Source organism: Falco cherrug, chromosome 6 (genome assembly GCF_023634085.1).
Source record: "Falco cherrug isolate bFalChe1 chromosome 6, bFalChe1.pri, whole genome shotgun sequence".
Lineage (NCBI taxonomy): Eukaryota > Metazoa > Chordata > Aves > Falconiformes > Falconidae > Falco > Falco cherrug.
This window is the reverse complement of record NC_073702.1, coordinates 8,968,398-8,990,546: the sequence shown is the minus strand read 5'-3', so window position 1 is coordinate 8,990,546 and position 22,149 is coordinate 8,968,398. Positions and strand designations below refer to the sequence as shown.

The window sequence follows — 22,149 nt, the reverse complement described above, 5'->3', positions numbered from 1 at the left end:
GTAAATGGCAGCCACTGGGGCCAGACCCGGGCCCGGGTGGCTCCGCATTCGGTGAGAGGCCCAGGAGCAGCCCAGCGGGCCAAGCCGTCAGGGAGGAGCAGCCCTGAATGGCGAAGGCACTGAATTTAAGTGCGTTGGTCATCAAGCTCTGAGGCCACCCCGACCTGCGGGCAGCGCACCTGGAGGGCGGCACAAGCCCCTTCCCAGCCCCTCGGAGGCGCACCCGGCGGGCGCTGGGGGCTCGGCGGGCTGCCCGCTACCCCCAGCCTTGCCGGTGCGGGGCGGCCGGCAGCGCGGTCCCCCGCCCGGGGAGAACTACAGCGCCCGTCGGCCCCTGCGCGCCGCCCCCACCTTTCCCGCCTCTCGCCGTTCTCGCCTGCCTCCTGTCAGCGGGGAGCCGGACCGGCGCGCCCCGGAGGGGCTGCCGCCGCGGGGGAGGGGTGCGGCGAGCGGCGGCCGCCCGCGGGGGGCAGTGGCGGCGTGGAGCGGGGCGACCTCGTCCCCGTGCCCGTCCCGCGTGGGGGAGCGGCGACCCCGCAGCCTCACTGCCCCGTCCCGTCCGGTCCCGCCGCCGCGGCGCGGCTCATGAGGTGAAGATGGTGATCCGCGTCTTCGTCGCCTCCTCCTCGGGCTCGGTGGCGGTGAGTGGGAGCGAGCGGCAGGGCGAGAGGAGGGGAGCGGGGCCGCCGCGGCCGGGACTCAGCCGCTGGGGCCGGGGACAGCGCGGGGCGAGGCTGCCCGGTGCTTGTCAGCCGCCGCTCGCCGTCCCCGCGGTTGGCGGGGCTGCCCCGCACGCCGCAGGGAGCGCAGGGCCGGCAGGGCGCGTGAGGCGCGGGTCCGCTGTGCCGGGTCCTGTGTGCGGGGGTGTGTGTGACAACTGCTGCCCCTTACCCCCCGCCTCGGGGGGCTGCCAAAGCTTAACTTGATCGTAAATTGCCTTTGGCAAACCAACCCCCTCCCCCCCCCCCCCCCCCCCCGAAACCTCTTTGTAGGGGACAAACATTGGGCGTGTTGAAAGGGTCCTAAAGGTGATTGAACAGGGCTAAAGTTGCCCGCTTGGGAGGGGGGGTCAGCGCCGCGGTGCAGGGGAGACCGCCCGGAGGCGTGCGGAACCGTCAGGTGCAGTGCCTCGGTGCCTGCCAGCCACTGCAGGCTTAAAAAATAAATAAAAGGGGAGCCTAGAGACAAACTTGAGGCCGCTGGCACCTCTCTGTGTTAAGAAATACTTTGGAAAAGGTACAACTCCTTTCAAACTCGGTTTTGAAAGGCATCGCTGCATCCTCTGCTTAATTAAAGCTCTTACAGCTTTCTCTTGTTGAATTAATTATGCATGTGACCTATGAATTTCCATATTTTCAAATAAAGTGACAACTTTTATTTCCGTTAAGGCAATCTGAGCATAAGCGTTCTACTGAATTTGTTCTTTAATGAGAGACATCAGAAGGGTTTAGATGTAATTGCTATTCTTTATGCTTCAGCAGTAAAGGCAGCAGCATTTTTGCATTGTGGAAGGATGTAGCGCTGTATTTTGCCATCTGAAGGGTTACCGTGTGTTTGCTTCCTTCAGCCTTTTACTGTGTGATACTAGTTTTCAGTTCAGTGGCATGGTGACAGGTATGTGTTCTGATATGTTTTGGCATTAAGTGTTGAAAATGCTTAGAGGCTGCATTACAGCTAATACAAACTAATTATCCATTTCAGTAGCCAACTGAGTAAACATGGAGCATCTTCAGAATTCTATAATCCATGTTTATCAAGCATCCATAATATAAACATCTTCCCTGCACGGGCAGTTGGGCAACGCTGTGGTAGTGCAATATTGCTAGGTTTAGTTTCTGTTTCATGCCTCGTAGCTTGAAAAATAATGCATAGTTTTATTATTTGTGTTGTTGATAGGAGGGGAAAAGGGCTACATAATTAACTCACCCGTATCTCCAGTCTGTAAATAGGTTATTGATGGGAGTTTTTGATTTTTTTGTTTCTGCCCTGTCTCTGCCTGCAAGGTACATATCCTGCTAACAGCAGCAATGTAACCCTCTTCCCTATCTGTTAACCCAGCAAACCAAATCTGAGGCTGACAAGCAATTTAGTTTGCACATGAGTTCACTTGCTGACTTTTTCCTGGCTTGGACAAAAAGAAGATGATGTATAACACAGATAACAGTTTGCATACTGGTGATAGTCAGCTTTCTTCATCTAGACAGCAGTACATCCAAGTACAGCCTAGCCAGAGAATAGATAATGTAGTTATTGAAGGTACTGTTACACAGGACCAGAACTGTAACAACTCTCTTCTGTCAGTTTTTCTTCATCTGTGTTGTCACAGCGTTTAGGAACCTTCATTATGGGGTAGCTTCCCACTGTTCTCAGCGTCACATCACTGAGGCTTTTTTTTGTGGGCTTTGCAGGGGGTGTCCACAATCAGGGCTAAGTGATTGAGGAAAATGATAAAGAAAAAAGTATTATCAGCTGGTTATGTGTGAATCCACGTCTTAAGAAAAAGGTGATTACTGTATTGCACATCTTTAAACAGAGGAGTCTTAAACTTATTTTAATCCTCCCAGAACTAAACGTTAGTGAAAAGAAAAAGTGTTTGGGTGATGTAATTCCTTGTTGTGTCTTCTAGCCTTCAGCACAACTACATCAGCTACTGTGCAGTGCAGGAGATGGGATGATTTCTCTGTCTAGAGAAATGAGTACCCCTTACAGATCCTAATCTATCTCCTGCTAAAAACAATGTCAGAATCCATGGTTTGATTTCTACCTGTAGGTCAGCTTGAATCAAATTGTGGGCTAGCTGTTTGTAGAGTAGATGTGGCTGAGATTAGTATCTGATCTGCTGTAATTGACCAAAAACTTCTATATGTAATATTTGCTGATAAACTAAAATCAATGTCATAGTGACATGATTCACTTTACTAATCTCACAAGAGGTACCTTGTTAAATTACTGTATTTTAAAATGAAAAGTCTATCTAGTCTCTAGAGTAAGGTTTTAGTTTGGTGGAAATAATGAGCTAAACTCTCTGTGTATGATTCCTTCTGAAATCTTCAGAATACCAGAGTCTAGTGACGGGCATTTGGCTGAAACATTCCTGAGAAATACAGTGGTTGTGTGGTCAGCAAAGGCTTCAGTTTGCATAAATATAACTTCTCCTGGAAACTTTTAAAATATTTATTGATCCTGATACTTGTTATAATTTATTTTGTGCTAAAGAAGATAAAAATGTGTAATAGTCATACATAATTCTAAGAGTTCAGTGCATAAAATGTTTTGGGGGTCATTCTGAAAAATGACAAAAGAAATATTTGGAGTGGATGAGAAGGAACCAATAACAACATGAGCCTTCACTTCATTTGGTCTTGGACTTCTTCCTACAGCATCTTCCTCACATCTGACAGTTCTTAGAACCCTGAGACGTTAACGGTAGTAACTATTTTTTGTTGTGTGTTGTGGGTTTTTGTTTGTTTTTTTTTTTAAATAAGATGTGTGAATATAGATGCCTCATGGGCTTGAAAGAGCTGACAGATACCAAAACCTAGTTGTTGCTTGAGTGGCAACATTCATCTTCAGTGTTTAGGGAAGCTGGACTGTGGGTTTACCCTGCAGGGATGCTGTAGACAAGTTACCGAGACCTCCTTGTGGGACAGGAGGAGAGAGGCATTGTGTGTATGTGTACATTTCTAAATAACCTCCTGTTGTTTTAAGCGTGCGTTAGGCAGATCCAATTGAATCATAATTGGAAGCCTCTGAATAGGCAGGCATGTTTCTACAAGCCTTACCCTTTTTTACTTTTTCTGACCTGAATTTCTACTTGCCGTTGGTAAGCTATCTAGAATTCCAAGCACTTCTTTGTAGGAATGGGGAGGCAGGCTTTGCCACTCCTCCCAGATAAGGACAATCGGTATTCTTTTGTGCATAGGAGAAAGGCTACTTTAAAATTAGCATTTACTTTTTCTCCCTCAGCTGTGCTTCACCGTTTTCAGGAAATAGTTTTTGCCCTCGTTTTTCACCAAATAATTCCCAGGTGACTGTAATTTAATCTGTTTCACATTTTCGGGTCTATCAATAAAAAAATACACTTGTGTTACTGTCCTATGTATTGAGTCAGTTAAGTGGTTTTCGGTGTTTTGAAGCAGCCCTAGGTTTAACAAAAAGCTGGTAGTACGAACTAAGTAACTCTATGCCTGGAATTCCTACAGTTATCTCGGGATACCAAGCTAGGGGAGACTTCAGTCCTCTGACTGCAAGAAGACTGAAGTTCTAGTAAGGGGAATGTCATTGAAGAGCCTTCAAATAATGAAGAAACTTCAAACAACTGTCTTACTTGCACTTTTTCACCTGTGGTAATAATTTATTGTCTTGGAGCTTCATCTGTTAAGCTGAACAGATAATATAGGGGAGTTAGTTACTGAAATAATGGAACAGTGGGTGGAATCTACTCTGACTAATAAGAGATGTGAAACACCCATTTGAATTTTTGTGTGTTCATGAGATGTGACAAATACATCACTGAAGTGAATTCTGTTAATGTACAAGGGCAAGTGCTGCTCAGCCACATTCTCCATGAGAACATGGGTTGAGGAGGAACAGCACCAACCCCAAAATAACAGACCTTTTTAAATGACCAAAACTTGGACTTTGACTCTTGCTACTGAAGAGAATGACAGATTTTTGTTTACTGGGAGGCTTGATGAGATAGGTGCGCTTATAATTAATTTTTTCTATGGGAAATACTGGTTTTATGAGACTAAAATTCTGGTGTTGTTTAAACATATTATGGAGGCCAAACGAGTTGGAATTTTTGTTTCCTGGAATGACTTTAAATCACAGTATAAAACATTAGAATGTCAGAATAATTAGTCATGTTTGTTTGGTTCACGTGTTGTTGGATAATGTAGTGAAGACAAATACAATGCTAGCATTCTTGAGGCTAATCTTGTGTACTAGCGATAATGATAAATTTCAGCTCCACCTTTGTTTATACAAAGTCATAGTAATTCAACATTTCTCATAGCACTTCTCAGGAAGAATGTGCTTCTTGTTGAGAGGTGTGGAACAAATAAACTTAGAATGTCACTTCTAGAATATTCACCATCAAACATGTTTTTTTGCTTCTCTGCACCCCAAAAGCACAACAGTTAAAACTGAAAGTGATTTGATTGAGTGATACAAGTGCCTTTTGTGAAAACTGTATTATTTATGGTGGTCGTTTGGAGGGATTTACAACTTGTTGCATGTGATTTATGGAAATTCAACTGCCTATGATATAAAATATTAAGCTTTGCAAATTATAAACATTAACATGATTTTAATATTAAAAGTTTGTAAAATCAGATCAGAGTAGCAGGTAAGTTAGCTTTTCAGAAATGGGACAATAATCTTTACAATTAGAATTGATCCTGCAATATTTGTATGGGAAAGAGCAGTATTTTAAATGCATAACCCAGTACTGTCTAACATCTGTCAGCATGCTGAGTGTACACCTGTTGAATTGGATCCTCAAAGCCTGATTTATGAATCTCACATGAACATATTGTGTCACTTTACCAAGTAAAGGTGGTGGTGCTTTTGGTTGTGCACCTACAAGAGTAGTGCTGTAGCAACAGCAGCAATACTGGAAGAAAAAACTTGGATCCTTGCTCAGTCACAGATCATGTTGTGTGTATCCATGTCCTGAACATTAGCAATTATATCATGTCCACAAGAGAGATCTGGGGACTTCCTGGATCTAGTCCATTTGACTGACAGAATTAGTTCCCTCATCCTTTTCTCAGATTTCTTATTGTCAGATCAGATGGCTCATCTTCATCTCTGCTGGCTTCTATTCTGTTTTGCAAGGTTCATGTGGCAGAGGGAGCCTGAGACCCTCGCTCATGACTGAATTCTGTGAGGCAAGAAGGTGAGTGCTGAGGGCTTTAGCTGTTTTTTCACCCTAAGGACCCTCTGTGGATCTAGCTCTCAAGTCTGTATTCCAAAGAAGGCTAAATTCTGATTGCATCCTCCTGTCCATATGGAGAGAACTAAGAGCCTCTGAACAGTGATTCAGGTAGCTTAAGGAACATGTTCAGGAGGGAGCTGGGTGAGCACCCTAGCCACAAGGATACAGGTAGAATTTAGACCATATGTGTATGGTATTCAGTACCCAAGTGTACCGCTCTTGTGTGCTCTAGTGCTTTTCAAATATTTACATTTCTTGTTGGCAGATAGATTATGTCAGAAATAATGCTACCGTGAGGAATATGCTTTAGACATACATAGTGTCATGAGCAGTATCCCTATTACTGATCTTTGATTACAATTGTAGCTGTAGTAAAACTTCAGAGGAGGTATTGTACTGACTGGGTTTCTGAAGGCTGGAGTGTGTATGTTGACTCCATGTACTGACCTGCTTTGTACAGGTATATGGTTCAATGTCTTGTAACAACTATATAGTGACATTTTCATTAAAGATTAACCCTCTATTTTGAATGTATGCACATGGGTTGGAAAGAATAAAATAAGTAATAAAAGGCAACTTGTTCACTTTGAGAAGGTTTTTCCCCTCTGGTTTTCTACAGAGTACAGCAGTGGCAAAGTGCAAGTCCCTGAATGGACATACTTCACTGGTGGTGACCTATTCTCCTTCATCTTCCACCCATACCAAGCCTAGAAATTATTTTTCCTAACCTTGGTCATAGTGTCAGCCATCACAAGAGGTCACATATAACTGAATTTGATTACATTAATGGAAAAAAATATTGAAGTAATACCTAACTTGCATGCAATTCATTAGTACAGATTACTTTTGGATTACTTATATTTGCCACATTGTTTTGTGAAATGAAAATTAATTTGGGCACGTAACTCACCTGCCTGTTTTCTAGAGGGTATAGCACAGGAGGAAAGGCAGGGAATGAAGCATATGGCATTCTTTGGTTGTCCCCACTTTGTTGTCTGGCACTAGTACAGCAACATATAAACTGCCACATTTACAGTTGCCATCGTCACATTATTCTCTGCCAACATTGCTCCTGCAGAGAGAAACTCCAGCAGAGGGGCAAGGCAGGCAGCTCTTATGGTGTAACTCACTGGGTCACTGCAACTGCTGCCTTCAGTGCCGCTGAACTGGAGATCTTGGTGCCAGCAACTTTAACCTGGTGAATTCACATTGAAAGCAGCATGTTTTCCATATGCAGAGTACTGCAGGCTCAGTGTCTGGTTTCTTGTCACTACAAAGGTTGCTCAGCCAGGGGACAATGAACTGAATTCCATTATGTTTGGAAATCACAGAACTGCTTTCCTAAAATTTGGCTGTTGTTCTGTAAACCTAGGCCAGATACTCACTTCCTCTCTAGATTTTTAATCTTTTTTTTTTTTTTCCCCAAGAAGTCTGATTTGGGCAAAATGTGTTAAGCACCAGAGTGTCGGTATTTTATTTTATTTCTTTTCTTTTGAAGCCAAGTATCTTTGTAGAAAGATATTAAAAGAAGTTGTTGAATTAAGGTCACTGCTGGGCTAATGTAAATCCTGTGATCTGCAGTCATTTACTGGGATGTGGTGTCTAGTATAGTAAATTCATGTAAGATGTCATCCAAAGCTTGTTGAAATTGGTGAAAACATCTTCATTCACTGACTTTCATCCAAGCCAGGTGGCTTTCATGCTTATCATTAAACCTAAATGATGGTGTGAAAAGTTCAGGACTTATAATAATGTGTATTGTGCTAAATGATTTTGTTCATGCATTTAAACAATACAATGCTGCTGGCTCCAACTTGAAATTACTTGAGTTCTGTCTGCAAACGTAAGATGTCCTCATTAGCAGAAAGGAGAAATAGACCTCAGAATATAATCTTTTACCTAAAATGAAAGAACTAGAGATTGTTGGTAGAAGGGTTGTGTTGGACTTCTAAGCCTCTGTCTTCGGGCAAACCATAGCAAGTAAGTACCATTGCATGACTTACAGGCCACATTCTAGGCAAGAGAGCTGAATTTCCTGAATTGCCATCATTCTGGTGGACAGTAAGGCTAGAAACAAATAACTAGCTCTGCAGAGTTATGCCTCTCTTCTATTCCTGAATACTTAGCATTTTTTAAATTTAAAGACCTATAAATACAATTCAAGGAACAGTGAAGACATACCAGTAAATGTGAAAGTGTACTAATCAAAGTTACCTAATAGTACCAAAGCCCAGCAAAGATTGCCAATGTAAAGGGACAACATTTATTTGGAGTAAATGACCTTTCTTAGTTCTTAAAATACAGGATTTTTTTTAAGCTCTTATAACTGGTATATTGAATGCTCTGGTTCTAATAGTCCTGTCAAAGGTGAAGTATACTGCTGAATAAGTCCATTTCATTTGCTGTATGAATGCTATTGATTTTAATTAAAATCAAGTCTATAATGCACCATGTTTCAGTTCACCTCTGTTAGATTCTCTCTGGTAGTCTTCTGTACAATCCATCTTCCAATTTAATTATTTCAGACTGTTTATCTTTCTGTTTATCCAAAGAGGGAAATGCAGAAGAAAATAGGATTTGTGAAAAAAATAGTCAGCATTTAAGGAAGTTCTTTATTGTATAAAATCAGAATTACTTTTGTCTTTAGCAGTCTGAGTGCAACTTGGAGATAAAGAATTGTCACTAAGCTGGTAACTCGGAGTGTATCATTTCACTAGCAAATACACTGAGGGCAACAGTTTCCTCACCTGCAGCCTCAAGTGCTGGCCTCCTAAGGGAGACTCACCAGAAGGAAATACTGCAATCTTTGTTTTGCTTGCAGTGTTAAAGCTTGATAAGAAGAGTAATGAACACAGAAATGCTGTAGTCCTTGCAGCCTATTCTTAGTTGAAATTTACTGTATCCAAAACCATGGGCATGGTCCAGTATGTCAGTGCTTTTTGCCAGCTTAATATTTTGGTAAGTTTTACAGAAGATAGTTAAGATTTTGCAAGTCCCTTAATTTGGTGGATTTCCTTGTTGGGGAGATGAGGGGAAACGTAGAGGCCATGGTAGTGTTTCTTACCTGCGACTGTCAGTGGAAACAGTCTGCAGTTAGCTGCAAAAGCTCAAAAGAGCTTCTCAGTTCCTCAGTAACCCATCAGATTGTTTCCTTAATCTTCTCTCCTGGGGTTGGTATGTTGTTTAGTCAGCACCCGTTGGGTGGAGAGATGGAGTCAATTCAGAAACCTAAGTCACTGTTGACTCATTTCTAAAAACAAACATCAGATTCATTTTAGTGGGACTCATGTAAGTGAGCAAAGTGTGACCTGATCTTTCAAGGAATAACTCAGAGTTGTTGGTGAACTTAAGATGCTTTGACTGGGAGGAAGGGGTGTGAGATACAAACGTTGTACAGGCAACTCATTCAGCATAGCCTGTCTCATAGCAAGAAAGCATGGATAGAAAACCTGCTTTCTTGTCTTTCTTGGGCGTTAGGCCTCCAGCTATGAAGTATTTTGGGGTGAAATCTTTTGGCACGAAGGAAGGAGAGTAACTGTCTTACTAGCTGATTAATAAAGAGATGCTCTTAGGAGATGCAGGTTATTCAGTGACTCATGTTAATCATCAATATCAGTGTGCTTTTCTGTTGTTGCCCACCTCCCTTGGGTAGGTTAGAGCTTGTCTTGACAGTTAAGACTTCCAGGTTTTGTTGTTGTTGGTTTTGTTCTTTTACCTCTGGATAACTAGCCTGGGAGGTGGTGGAATCACCATCCCTAGAAGAATTCAAAAAATGAGTAGATGTGGTGCTTAGAGGGGTGGTTCAGTGGTGGACTTGGCAGTCCTTGGTTAACAGTAAGACTTGATGGTCTTAAAGGTCTTTTCTAATCTAAATGATTCTATGAACTAACCCTTACCATTCCTAGTAAGATGAGGTGGAAAACTGCAAGGTGTTTCTCATTTTACTGTAAGGAATAAACTTGCAGAAGTTAATGCCTGGGAGTGACCTTTGCATATGTATCAACCTGCCTGTTTTTTTTTAAATATAGATACATAGATGTGCATTTTTGCATACACACATATCTTTATATATATAGTGTGTATGTTATATCTGATTATATCTGTGCATATGTGCATGTGTATGTTTCTCAACCTTGGAATCACTGGTAGATGTTAATTATCACTGGTAAAAATAAACCACTGATTTTTTGCAACCCCAGAAAACAAATAAAGATAACATCCTGGTGCCTCACCTTGGTTGCTCAAGAAATGTCAGCATCTGCTGGGGTCCTGTCAAAAATGACTGCTACTTTGAGTGGCTAGACCTTACAGAATTGTAACCATGGATGTCTCTCTTCTGTGTAAGCTAGAGTGCTAAAATCATGGTGCTTGCTCAGCTGTCTCTCTTATTCCATGTGTCTCGCCTACACTTCACATTTTTCCTTCTGTAAGTTATTTCAAATAATGAGGTGCTTACAAAACATCATAATAGTTATACCAGTCTAAAATATCCACCAATGTAATTGGCTGATGGGGATTTAAGAGTGGCATAAATATTTCCCTTCCTACCTAGGAAACGGGTAACATCAGTGTAAACAATGTTATGAAGATTTTTATCTTAGAGCTCTGACAGGGCTAGCTGTGATGGTTGAAGACCTCACTGCTGATAACTTCAAAATTGCTCTTCTGCCTGTTGCAGGGCTTCAGGATAGAATGTGTGCCTGCATCCTGGCCTCTTCGGTTGCAGCCTTGTGTGTTTGCCTTCATGGGTGCTCATGGTTGTCTACTAAATACCTTGGACTGTGAAACTGGCCATCTGCAGCACTAGGACATGTCCAGTTTTGCCACTGTTGCAGGAGTGATGATACTTTTGGCAAGCTTTTGCTTGTGACAAAGTGTTAAATAGCCAGTTTGTGGCTCAGAACTTAGCGTTTCATGGGATTGCTCTGCAGCAAACTGCCAGCAGGGTTACCCTCAGAGCTTCTGTTTGTAGGCAGAGCCCTGAAACCATGAACTTCTACTCCGTATTAAATGCAAATCAAAATGTGATTGTGTATGTTCCTTTCACACATGCTGATAAGTTTTTCCTGTTGTTTTTTGGCTTTTTATGCTTTTACAATAAGTCAAAACTTTGTTTACATTCACATGCTAGGAGATACGGCCTGTTATGATCCTTTTCACCAATCTGCTATCTAACACAAGTCCTTTGAATTCATTGGATAGATCCCAGTTGAAGCAAGAGAATGTGACTCAGAAAACAAATTAATCAGAATTTAATGGTGGAAGTTCCATCACAGCTTTCACAAATTTGTTTTGCTTCCTGACATTTCCATGCGCTGCAGAGAATGATACCAGGTATTATCTGTGCTATTAAAACCTTTATGTGTGATTATTTAGAACAATTTAATAGTAACATTAAAAATCAATTAAAGACTGATTTCTTAATCATGGAATTTGGGTCTGTGTTTTTCAGAGAAAAGCAAGTGAAGTTTTGTGTGTCTTCATTTGAAAGAAAGCTTCCTTTGATCTGATGAACAATAGAGCATCAGCAAATGAAACCTGTCATTACATTGCTGCAGGGTTAGTGAAATTATCAACCCTGTCTAACTTAAAGAAACACAATTCAATTATGCATTAAACCTTTGATCTGGCTCTACATCTCCTAGGGTCAGACAATTTTCCTGAAGCATCTCTAAATGAGTGATCTGATATGTTTATATAGAAGCAGAGACAGGTGTGGTATCACATTCTTCAGTAGGAACCTGCTAGGAAGCTAAAATTAGTTAAAAGGAGATACAAAACTAGTCGTTGATCAGAGAAGACAGCTTCCACAAAGTCCCTGATGTGCAAACAGTCCCTTCCTACTTGGTGAAACTGGCTTGCCTGCAGCAAGGTCTGTTTTCTAGGTTCTCAGCACCAGGCCCCAGGGGAGTCTGAAAATCTATGGGTTTATTCAGTATGGTATTCAGTGATACCTTTGGCTATGTGGAGGTGACTCTTGTTGACCTTGCAGGAGATGTATCTGAAATTTATGGGATAATAATCAGATGGCTGCTGTGTTTGGGGATGCAGCTAGTCACTAAGAAAGGGGGCTGCAGATGTATAGAAGAAAAGGCAATTTGCAGATACAGAGCTGCAAGAACACACAAGCTACACAGCTATAGTTGCATTTGTTGAAAGAGAAATAACATTGACATTTGTTAATAAAGTTGGAAGCCTCGTTCTGCTCTCAGTTGAGTCAAAGTAATTTTGTTATTGATCTGAATAACAGCAGTGGCAGTCAGCCCTGGTTTAGAGAGTGGTACCAACAAAATCCATCATCCTAGCCTTACAAAAACATACTGATAGAACTTGGCAGTAATATAGTCCAATTTTATCTGAAACATGACATTTGTCTAGAGCCACAAATGCATTTTTATGTTGCTGTTTCATATACTGCTGGGAAAACCTGTAAATACCTGTAAAAACTTGGCACAACAAATTCTGAATGACTTGCACTGCTGTTATGCTGTTAAAGTGCATTATCAGGGGTGTGTATATCTGTAGTTGGCAGAATGACACATCTGTGCTGTGTGGATAGTGGCTGTCAGGAGAAAAGAGTGAAAGTATTGACAACTTTATTTCACAAAATTGTTTTTCAAGATTTTTGGAGTATTTTGGAATCGGAGTATCTCTGATACTTGAGAATGAGAAAAGAAATAAATGCAAGCATAGTCCTTTAGGGAAAGGCTGGATGTTTTTTCCAAGTATCCAAGGGATCTTATCATTCTCTCAAATTCATGGAGAGGGATTAGTAGCTGCGTGTGAGAAATATGGATTTGCCCGTTTGGTTATGTGAGAACAAGGTTCTCCATGAAACCCAGTATGCTACTGCTAGACTAGGCAGTACTGCAGTCTTGGAGCTTGCTTTAATGTCACTTAAAAACTCTACCATACTTTCAGGAGACTGCTGCATATGGCATCTTGTGGCTCCACATTCTTGTTCAACTAACTCTTATTTCAGAAATAGCTGGAGCTGCAGTTGGGTGTATCTGGTTGTTGGGCTGTGGGTTCTAAGTGACACAGTACAGAGGGTGAAGCCTCACCGGTAAGGTAGGAAATGGCCAGAGGGACTTAACATCTTGAGCTAACAGAACTGAGACTCCATCCAGACAAAATAAGGCTAATTATTTATTACATTTCATGGGCTTCTAGGTGGTTTTTTTTTCCATTCTAATAGATAAATATTCCTATGCCACTGGGTTTTGATGTTTAAAGCTAATGAGAAGGGAGAAACATGACCTATTTTTTCTTAGTGCCAAGAAATTTGCTTTTATATCTCATTTGCAGTAAGTACAGAAAATACAGCTGGGGTTGCTTTATTCATTGTGACAAAACAATGTGACTGATAAATACATAGAAATAGTTCACAACATTTTCAGTGCTCTGCTGACTCACCATGTGACAAAAAAAAGACAATTGTGTGTTTTCATCTTAAAAGTTTAGGTGATAAACATGTTACATAACAGGAAATGTGTGTGAATTTCTTATTAGGGGAATTATTTTTTTGTTGGTTTTAAACTTTCATTTTTCTTCATGGAATTTAGAATATTTCATTTGGAAGGGACCTACAATGATTACCTAGTCCAACTCCCTGACCACTAAAGGGCTGACCAAAAGTTAAAGCATGGTATTAATGGCATTGTCCAAATACTTCAAATACTGACAGGCTTGGGCCATCAGCCACCTCTCTAGGAAGCCTGTTGCAGTGTGTGAACACCCTGTAAAGAAATGTTTCCTAAGGTCAAGTTTGAACTTCCCCTGACACACCTATCATGCATCCTATCACGGGATCCCAGGGAGAAGAGATCAGCACCTCCCTCTCTGCTTTGCCTCCTCAGGTAGCTGTGGACAGCAATCAGGCCACCCCTCAGCCTGCTTTTCTGCTAACTAGACAAACCCAGAGTCCTCAGCCACCCCTCACAGATCATTCCTTCCAGCCCTTTCACCAGCTTTGTTGCCCTCTGGACGCATTCAAGAATCTTAATTCCCTTAAATCGCGGGGCCCAGAACTGTGCACTGTAGTCAAGGTGTGGCCATACGGATGCTGAATGCAGCAGGTTAAACACCTCTTTGGACTGGCGGGTTACGCTGTGTTGGATGCACCCCAGGGTCCAGGTTGCCCTCCTGGCTGCCAGGGCACGCTGCTGACTCATACGAGTATTGTGTAGCTTAGGTGAGTGCACAGTGGGGTGGACTGAGGACTGGCTGGCTGGCTGAGCTCACAGGGTTGTGGTCAGTGGTGCAAAGTCCAGCTGGAGGCCTGTAGCCAGCGGTGTGCCCCAGGGGTCAGAGCTGGGTCCAGTTCTGTTCAACTTAGTCATCAATGACCTGGATGGAGGGAGAGAGCGCACCCTCAGCAGGTTTGCTGATGGTACAAAGCTGGGAGGAGTGGCTGACACACCAGGAGGCTGCGCTGCCATTCAGTGACACCTGGGCAGGCTGGAGAGCTGGGAGGAGAGGAACCTAATGAAGCTCAACAAAGGCAAGTGTAAGGTCCTGCACCTGGGGAGGGACAACCCCATGCACCAGCACAGGCCAGGGGTGACCTGCTGGAAGGCAGCTCTGCGGAGAAGGGCCTGGGGGTTCTGGGGGACAGTGAGTTGACCAGCAGTGTGTCCTGGTGGCCAAGAAGGCCAGTGGCACCCTGGGGTGCATTAGGAGCAGCATGGCCAGCAGGTCAAGGGAGGTTGTCCCCCACCTCTGTTCTGCCCTGGTGAGGCCGCACCTGGAGCCCCTGTCCAGTTCTGGGCTCCCCAGTTCAAGAGAGACAGGGAACTGCTGGAGGGGGCCCAGCGGGGGGCTATGAAGATGGTGAGGGGACTGGAGCATCTCCCTTGTGAGGAAAGGCTGAGAGAGCCGGGGCTGTGTAGCCTGGAGAAGAGAAGAGTGAGGGGGGATCTTATCAATGTTTACAAATATCTTAAGGGTGAATTCAAGAGGACGGGGCCAGGCTCCTTTCAGTGGTGCCCAGTGACAGGGCAACAGGCAATGGGCACAAACTGCAACACAAGAAGTTCCACCTGAATATAAGGAAGAACTTCTGTACCTTGATGTTGACAGAGCGCTGGGACAGGCTGCCCAGAGAGGCTGTGGGTCTCCTTCTCCGCAGACATTCAAAACCTGCCTGGATGCGATTCTGTGCCACCTGCTCTATGAGAGCCTGCTTTAGCAGGGGGCTGGACTAGATGATCTCCAGAGGTCCCTTCCAACCCTGCCCCTGCTGTGATTCTGTGATGACAGCAAGGTGGAAGGAATATTTTTTCCCCAAACCTGCTGATAAAACCACTCTCTTCATAAAATCCTTTTTAAAGAATTACCAAATATTTAACACACTTTAAGGAAATAAACAAAACATAGTTATCATGTTCTTCTTCCTGCCACAAAATCATAGTTCTGCCAAGCAAGCTTGATGCACATTAACAAAGTGCTATCTGCGTAACCCTGCAGCTTTTCAGCTATAGCAGTATGGGACATCCACATGCAAGACACAAAACAATTCCCTGCTCTCCTAACTTTGAAGGAGGAATGGTGAGATTCAAAGATCAACTTTCTGTTCATCTCTGCAGGACTGAGTACTGAGTTTCCAATAGCTCAGAACCTGACAGTTCTCAACTACCTTGCTGAACTGGGGATTTAATGGGTAACAAAGGATATTCTTCAGAGTCAAATAACTTAGAGAAATAAAAAATACATATAAAAAAACGTAATACAGAATACAGATCAGAGAAAAACTTGCATTTAATTAGGAGGTACTAAAGAGTAGCTGAATTAATAAGGGTTGCAGTTATCATACTTGTGGTTTTTTGTGTAGTGTGTATTTTGAAAAGGAAGATAGATTTTGCTTGTTGAAAGGGTGTCTTCCACAATGTAGAATGCTTGCTATAAATATGCCAGTTTGACAAAAGAGAGTAGTACGAGGAAGAGTTAAATGTAGAATGCTAAACAGGAGATTTAAATTATTCTCTGGCATCTTTGAGAGATTTCTGTTAGCAAAATGCATGAAAATAACACCTTTTTAACTCTCTTGAATCACTGAAACATATGGTAAATTACAAACAAAAACATCTATCTATTGAAAGAAGCTAGCTGCCAGCTAGGTTTTGAATTCTTAGTCTTTTGAAATGAATTATTCTAGTCCTGCAGGATGGTTCCATCAGGAGAAGTTTTTGATAGTTGAGGATATTTTTTATGAATCCCTGAGGTCTTCCAAACTGCTCAAAGTTTCTCTTGTCTTTTGTGCTAGCCGCTAGGATCCCTGATCTTGTTTGGGGAAAAAAAAAATCCTAGCACAAAATTCTAATGATTTTGTAACTTCTTGTCTTGCTGTTGGCTGAGACGTTTTAAAAAAAAGACCAAGTTACCAGCATGTTCTGGTAATCTGCCTGCTGGTTTAGCTAGAGGCCCAGCTGAAGAACCAGTATGTCTTCCCAGTGTCCTCATAAGAAAATACCTACTAGGAAAGATCCTGTATCTGTTGTGCAAATATTGTTTAAAGTGTGCATTCTGTCAAAGAGAAATGTACAAGTTTTCAGGAGAGTGTAATTCCACAGAATGGAGTTCTTCCTGTAGGTTATGATCCAAACTGGCAAGTTTTGCAAGCTTCCCTACTAGAACCACCAACCGTGCATCCTGACCTTCAATCTGGCAGTCACCTGCTGCTTGCCAGGCTAGGCTGGGAGTCCTCTGGCTACATTTTTCAGTCTGCATGCAGTCCTCTGGCTTTTAGTCTGTCAAGGTCTCTCTGATTTGGAGCTGCCTGCCTGGACACTCAGTGGGACTTCCATGTTCTGGTTCAGTTCCTGTTGCAAAGTCTTCCGGGTTTCATTTTGTTTTAGCCATTTTTTATTTCCACAAGCAATTCTGTTGTTTTGGTTTCACATTGGTGCAACGGAATGCACATTCACATCATTAATTGGAAGATAGATCCAGCTTCAATTGTATTCTTACTCTTTTGATGGGAAGTAATAAACCAAGATTTGGGTCTCATAGTTTCCTCCAGTCCATCAGAGACTCACACCTAAGTGGATTTTTGACACTGTAGGAACACATTGTTCCTGCTGCAAGAAGAAAATGATGATAGAATCACTTTATTTGTGTACAGCATTGGCAAGTCTTGTTTCCTGAAATACAGAAGAAATCAAAAGAACTAGACTGGGGAGCGACTTTAGAGGCTTTCTCAGCTGCATGCAGCTTGAAGGCAGCCGGCATGTCACTGCCTATAGGTGATATTTCCATAGAACCTTCTCTTTTTCCTTTCTTGGTCTTTCCCTTTTTCCTGTTTGTTTTATTTCTGTCTCTCCTTTTCCCTTTAAGCTTACTTGAAATAATACCAAGTAGCCTGAGCAAACTCTTGCCATCTCTTGTTTTGCGCAGATAGATGTATTCGTACTTGCTAAAGACTCTTTCGTGTTTCTGAGTGGTTACCTTCTTACTTGCACAGAGAACAATGGTTTCTTTCAAACTGTCCTAAAAAAGAAACTTTTCCCTTCAGCTTGTAATAGACATACATATGCAGAAACAGATTTAAATGCATTTTATTATAATGCAACATCTGACAAGGAAAATACGAGGTTAGCAGGCATTGGGCATTGAACAGTTTACTGTCTTCTGTAGCTTTATAAAAAATGAAAATAATTTTTTCCTTTGCTGACTGCTTGTGATTAGCAGTCTTTTAAAAAACAAACCTGGCTCAAATTTTAATTGCATTTCTTAAATACTGGACTCTTTCAAAGGTACAATACATGTATTGCAGAGGTAAAGGTGTGCAGATTGCCAGGCTAAGAGGTGTCTCAGCAGCTCCCAGGGACCTGCAAATTTACTTTGCATAAAGCTGAACAGATTGCCTGCCCAGTTCAATAGAGTATTTCATACGGTGTGTCCTTAATTATGTCTCTGTATGCAAGCAGAAGATTGCTTCTAGCAGGAGACCAGGGCAGTACAAGCCGCATGTGGCTGCTGTTCAGGGACTGTTCTACTTCTTTTCAGATTGAAAAGTTCCGTGGTCAGTTTTTAGAATAATGAAAAATTTTCTTGAGGATGAAGCATAGAATGTGGTTTTAGCTATTTGGAGGTCTGTTCTGAAAAGATTGTATTTTCCTTCTCTCACATGTAATGCGTATTTGCTACAGCAGGTAGCCACTTTACCTTTGGGAATAGTTATGCAATGCTGATTTTTTTTAATTTTTATTTTAAAAATTTCTTCGTTATTACCCTCCTTCACCTTACTACAGCTTCTCATCTCCTTTTTCCCTATGTACATAGCTGAATTGTATTTTCCTGTGCCAAGAACAATGAATTAATTACATGCACCTTTGTAAAGGTCTGTCACAGCACTGCCATCTCTCTGCAATGAAAATTGCTAGAGGTCAGTTGTGATCTCCCTTCCTAAGTCACACAAAGAAGGAGAAATTTGGCAGAAAGTCTGTGTTGCTACAGGTTGCAAATGTAACAGGACCATGAGGATTTTCATGTCAGCCTTGGGAGTGTGTGAGATTGTTTTTCTTTGTTTCCGTATGAAAGCAGAAACAGTGGAAATAGAAGAAAAGAACACAGATGTTGCTTAGTGTGTTTATAAGAGGCATTGCCTCCTCCGTGTTTTTCTGAGGAAGGTATGTGTAGGTTTGCAGTTCACACTTTTTAGAGTTCTGTTCATTTGATGTAGTTAGGGCTTGCATTTCTTTGCTAGAGCGTAGTATCTCCTTATTATCTGGGAGTATGTGTTAAGCCTCATCTGTATGAGAAGCGAAGATTAGTAATCTTCTGCAGTAACTGTATTACATCTGCATTTTACACTGCAACAGTCCCTTTGGTTATGTTTGCATGACTTGTAAAGGCAGAGGCTCCCGTTTGATATTTTCAGCTGTGGGAGTGAGCTGGAGCTTGTGTTTATGTAACACAAATGCTGTTTATGCAGTTCATATTTCAAATAATGTGTAGCTGATCATGGTTCAGTTTCTGCTGAGCCATTTTCTTAGAGTGTGGTTTTGCTGTTGATTTAAACTGGTGAGGTTGTGGTGCTGACATTATTGATGCTCCTCTTGTTCCGTTGGTTCCTGCATTATGCTTGTGCAAGGAGGGCTGCAGGAGCTGCTTGGCAGGAGGGTGGAACGGTGTCATAGCTGTATTGTCAAACTGCACCCTAAAGGTGCCCCTGCCAAATGCAGTACATTCAGTTTTCAGCTGAGTCAGCGAGTGGATAACGTGGCTGCTGCAGTTTTGGAGTAAGGGCAGGCATCAGGAAAGATTAACTAGATGGAAAGGGAAGGAAGGAAACCAGCAGGACCACCTCCCTCTTTAGAGGCACAGGTCTAGATAGACATATGCCAGTCTGCGAAACAAATCTTTGAGGTGGACTTAGGTGTGCATTCTGGTTTGGTTTTTGAAATATTGACTTCCAAAATGTGTGTGTGGTCTGACAAGCCAGATCAGAAGATACTAATCATAAGGCCTTTTTCTCACCATGAGTGTCTGAGTATTTTTGGGTGGATTTTGTGTTAGAAAGCAGGCTGTTTGTTCTCACGATCTGTCTGGAATGAGCAGACAGTTCAGTTTAGGCTTTTGGTCCCTTCAGTTCCAGGATGAAGAAGCTGTAGGACAGTCAGTGCTGTACATCTCACTCACCAGATGATGCAGTGAATGGTACCTGCTGTCATTCCCTCCACTTGCAGGTAGGGCTGAAACCCAGGGAATTCCTTATCTCTAGAAGGTGGGGGGTTAGGGTCCAGAGCAGATCACCAGTCCAGGCACCAGACACACAGCAACATGCCTGCTGACACTGTGAAAAGGCTTGAAACTGGGAATGCTTCTGCTTTGTCCCATTTCTATTAACTGGGCTAATGAAATAAGGCAGAGAAGTTCTCTTTAATCATGGTTATTTCACAGTTCCTATTAATACTGCTACTTGAGTCATCTTGCCTGTGTTAATTTACCTTATCTGGGTTAGATAAATCCTGACTAGTGAGATTTTTGTAACGTATTGAATATCTTGGTTAAAATAATATAGAATAATGAAATGCTGTTGCAATTTAGTAATGGAGACGCCACATGGTATGCTCCTCTGGGTCAGCAGCTTTCAGTAGGCAAGCCATTCTAGTACAGAAAATCTTCTGAAACAGGAAGCATAGAGAGGGAAAAAGGAAGGAAATTGTGACCTGGCATGGGAAGGCATGAGAGGCTTCCAGGGAATTGGAGCTACATGATGTGATCTGATTTTGCTAAACTTCTGCTCCAGTCTGGACATGATTTATGACCATAACATCCTCATTTTGTCATTCTGCTGTTAAACAAGCAATAGTATTTCTCTTGTTACTGGAGATCGCTGTTCAGGTTAGCTGGGAGATCTGTTTCTTCACTATATTAGTTGTATCAGAAACAGAAATCTTGTAACAGAACCATTTTCAGTGTAGCCAAAAATATAACAGTTAAGTGGCTGAAAGCTGGAAGTGAGGCGAATTCTGAACAGATGCAAGCAAGTATTTTAAGTCAAGGCAGTTAATTAACTGTGGGAACAATTTACAAAGACTAGCAGAGTCTCTGTTATTATCAGTTCAGGAATGGAGTTTATGGGGAAAAAAACCCTAAAGAAACTCTTTACTCCTAAGAGGAATTAATTCAGGGATGCTAAAGGTCAGAACAGATAATCCCGGTGGTCCCACCTGGCCAGGCCTGAGTATGTCTTGCAAGTATTTCTCCAAAGCAGTCCAAAAGTGTATCCTCCTGTTACCTGTTGCAAATCAGTATAAAGAAATGAAAACTAGGGCACAAAGACAAGATACTTTAGCTATGATAGACTTTATAAATCAGGCTACTGAGTAATTGATTAACTCGTTTTAGCATTTTGTATATTAAAGTGGACATCCTATTTTTGCTGCTTTTTAATCCTAATAAGGCGACCAGCTCTAAATAGCAGGATGAAATGGAGATGTTTCTGGGGATTTTTTCCTGTCTTCCTTTTGTGAATAGAAGTACAGATTAACAGTAAAACCAAACCCAGAGAAATGATGTTCAGAAAACAATCACCCAGCTAAAAATATGGGAGACAAGCATCAGATTATAGTAGTAGATTATTAGCTCTATCAGTTTTTTCTTCACCTCGTTAAAGATAGATTACAATCATATTATGTAAAGATTTTCCTCTGAAACTTCACAATGTATATATATTTTGATGGTGTATCTTGCAGTGTCTTCCAATGTGCTGAAATGTATTAAAACCAAAATATTTTGATGCCGAAGCAGTCTGTCCTGTAAGAATATGGATGCTTACCCACAAAATACGTATGAGTAGCAACACACCAAGTTTTTCTGAACATGGTACCTCTGATTATGTAACTACTCTTTTCAGGTTTCTTTCAGTTGTGCCACACTCTGGAAACCTCAGAAGCAGCAAGATACAAGGCCAAGTTTCACAAAGAGGTCTGAAGTATCCACCTGCATAGTCTGTCAAATAAGGATCATTTTTCTCCAATGAGCTCTTGACAGGAGCTCAGATCCTCTGCATAGGCTAGTGAGGAAGGGAGAACTGACGCTGCTCTTTGACCCATGCTATCTTTGCTCAGTGTTTCATTTGGTTGAATACTGGAAGTTTTTAGAGCTCAGGGTAACCACAGATGAGAGCTGCCGGCAGGATTGTGAGGCTGACGCACTCCTGCGACACAGATCCAGTTGTAGAGGAAGACAAAGGTCCTGTGGTTTTCTTGGGGAATAATCAGCTGGCTTCTGTTGTGGCAGATGCTCTGAACATCCATCTTAAACAAGAAGGCATAATTTAATAGGATTTCAAATGTAACTAATGCTCTAGTTTCAGTTTGCAGGCTTGAACAAAATCACTTGGGGGAGGTGAAGATGCTACATTTTTGGCTAAAAAATGTCAGGGCATTTTGTTTAAATTTATGCAGCTGGCACATCCACAGCTGTTAATTCATGCAGATGTCATGTGGAGAATTGCAAGGCTTCTGACTAAAAAAAAAAACCACCACAATTTATTTCTCTTCAACATCTTAATTAGTTTTATAAAAATAAAAAGGAGACATTAGGAAATGTGAGTTTGTGGGAGAATTCTCATGGCGTGAACAGTAAAATATTAGGGATCTGATTAAATCTAAGTTGCAGTTAAACTTGTGTCCATTGTACAGACTTCTGGAAGGCAGCAGATGAAAATGGGTACATGTGGATACATGTGTATGTGGCCT

The 22,149-nt window shown here is 42.0% G+C and overlaps 1 protein-coding gene across 1 annotated transcript in view; it reads left to right on the top strand.

Moving 5' to 3' along the window:
- The first annotated feature begins 363 nt into the window (after positions 1-363).
- SH3BGRL2 (SH3 domain binding glutamate rich protein like 2) overlaps positions 364-22,149 on the top strand; it is a 48,302-nt gene continuing 26,516 nt past the window's right edge. The window contains exon 1 of the mRNA XM_055714845.1: positions 364-641. Within this exon, the coding sequence (XP_055570820.1) occupies positions 597-641 (45 nt within the window). The 5' untranslated portion in view covers positions 364-596. The remainder of the gene's footprint in view (positions 642-22,149) is intronic.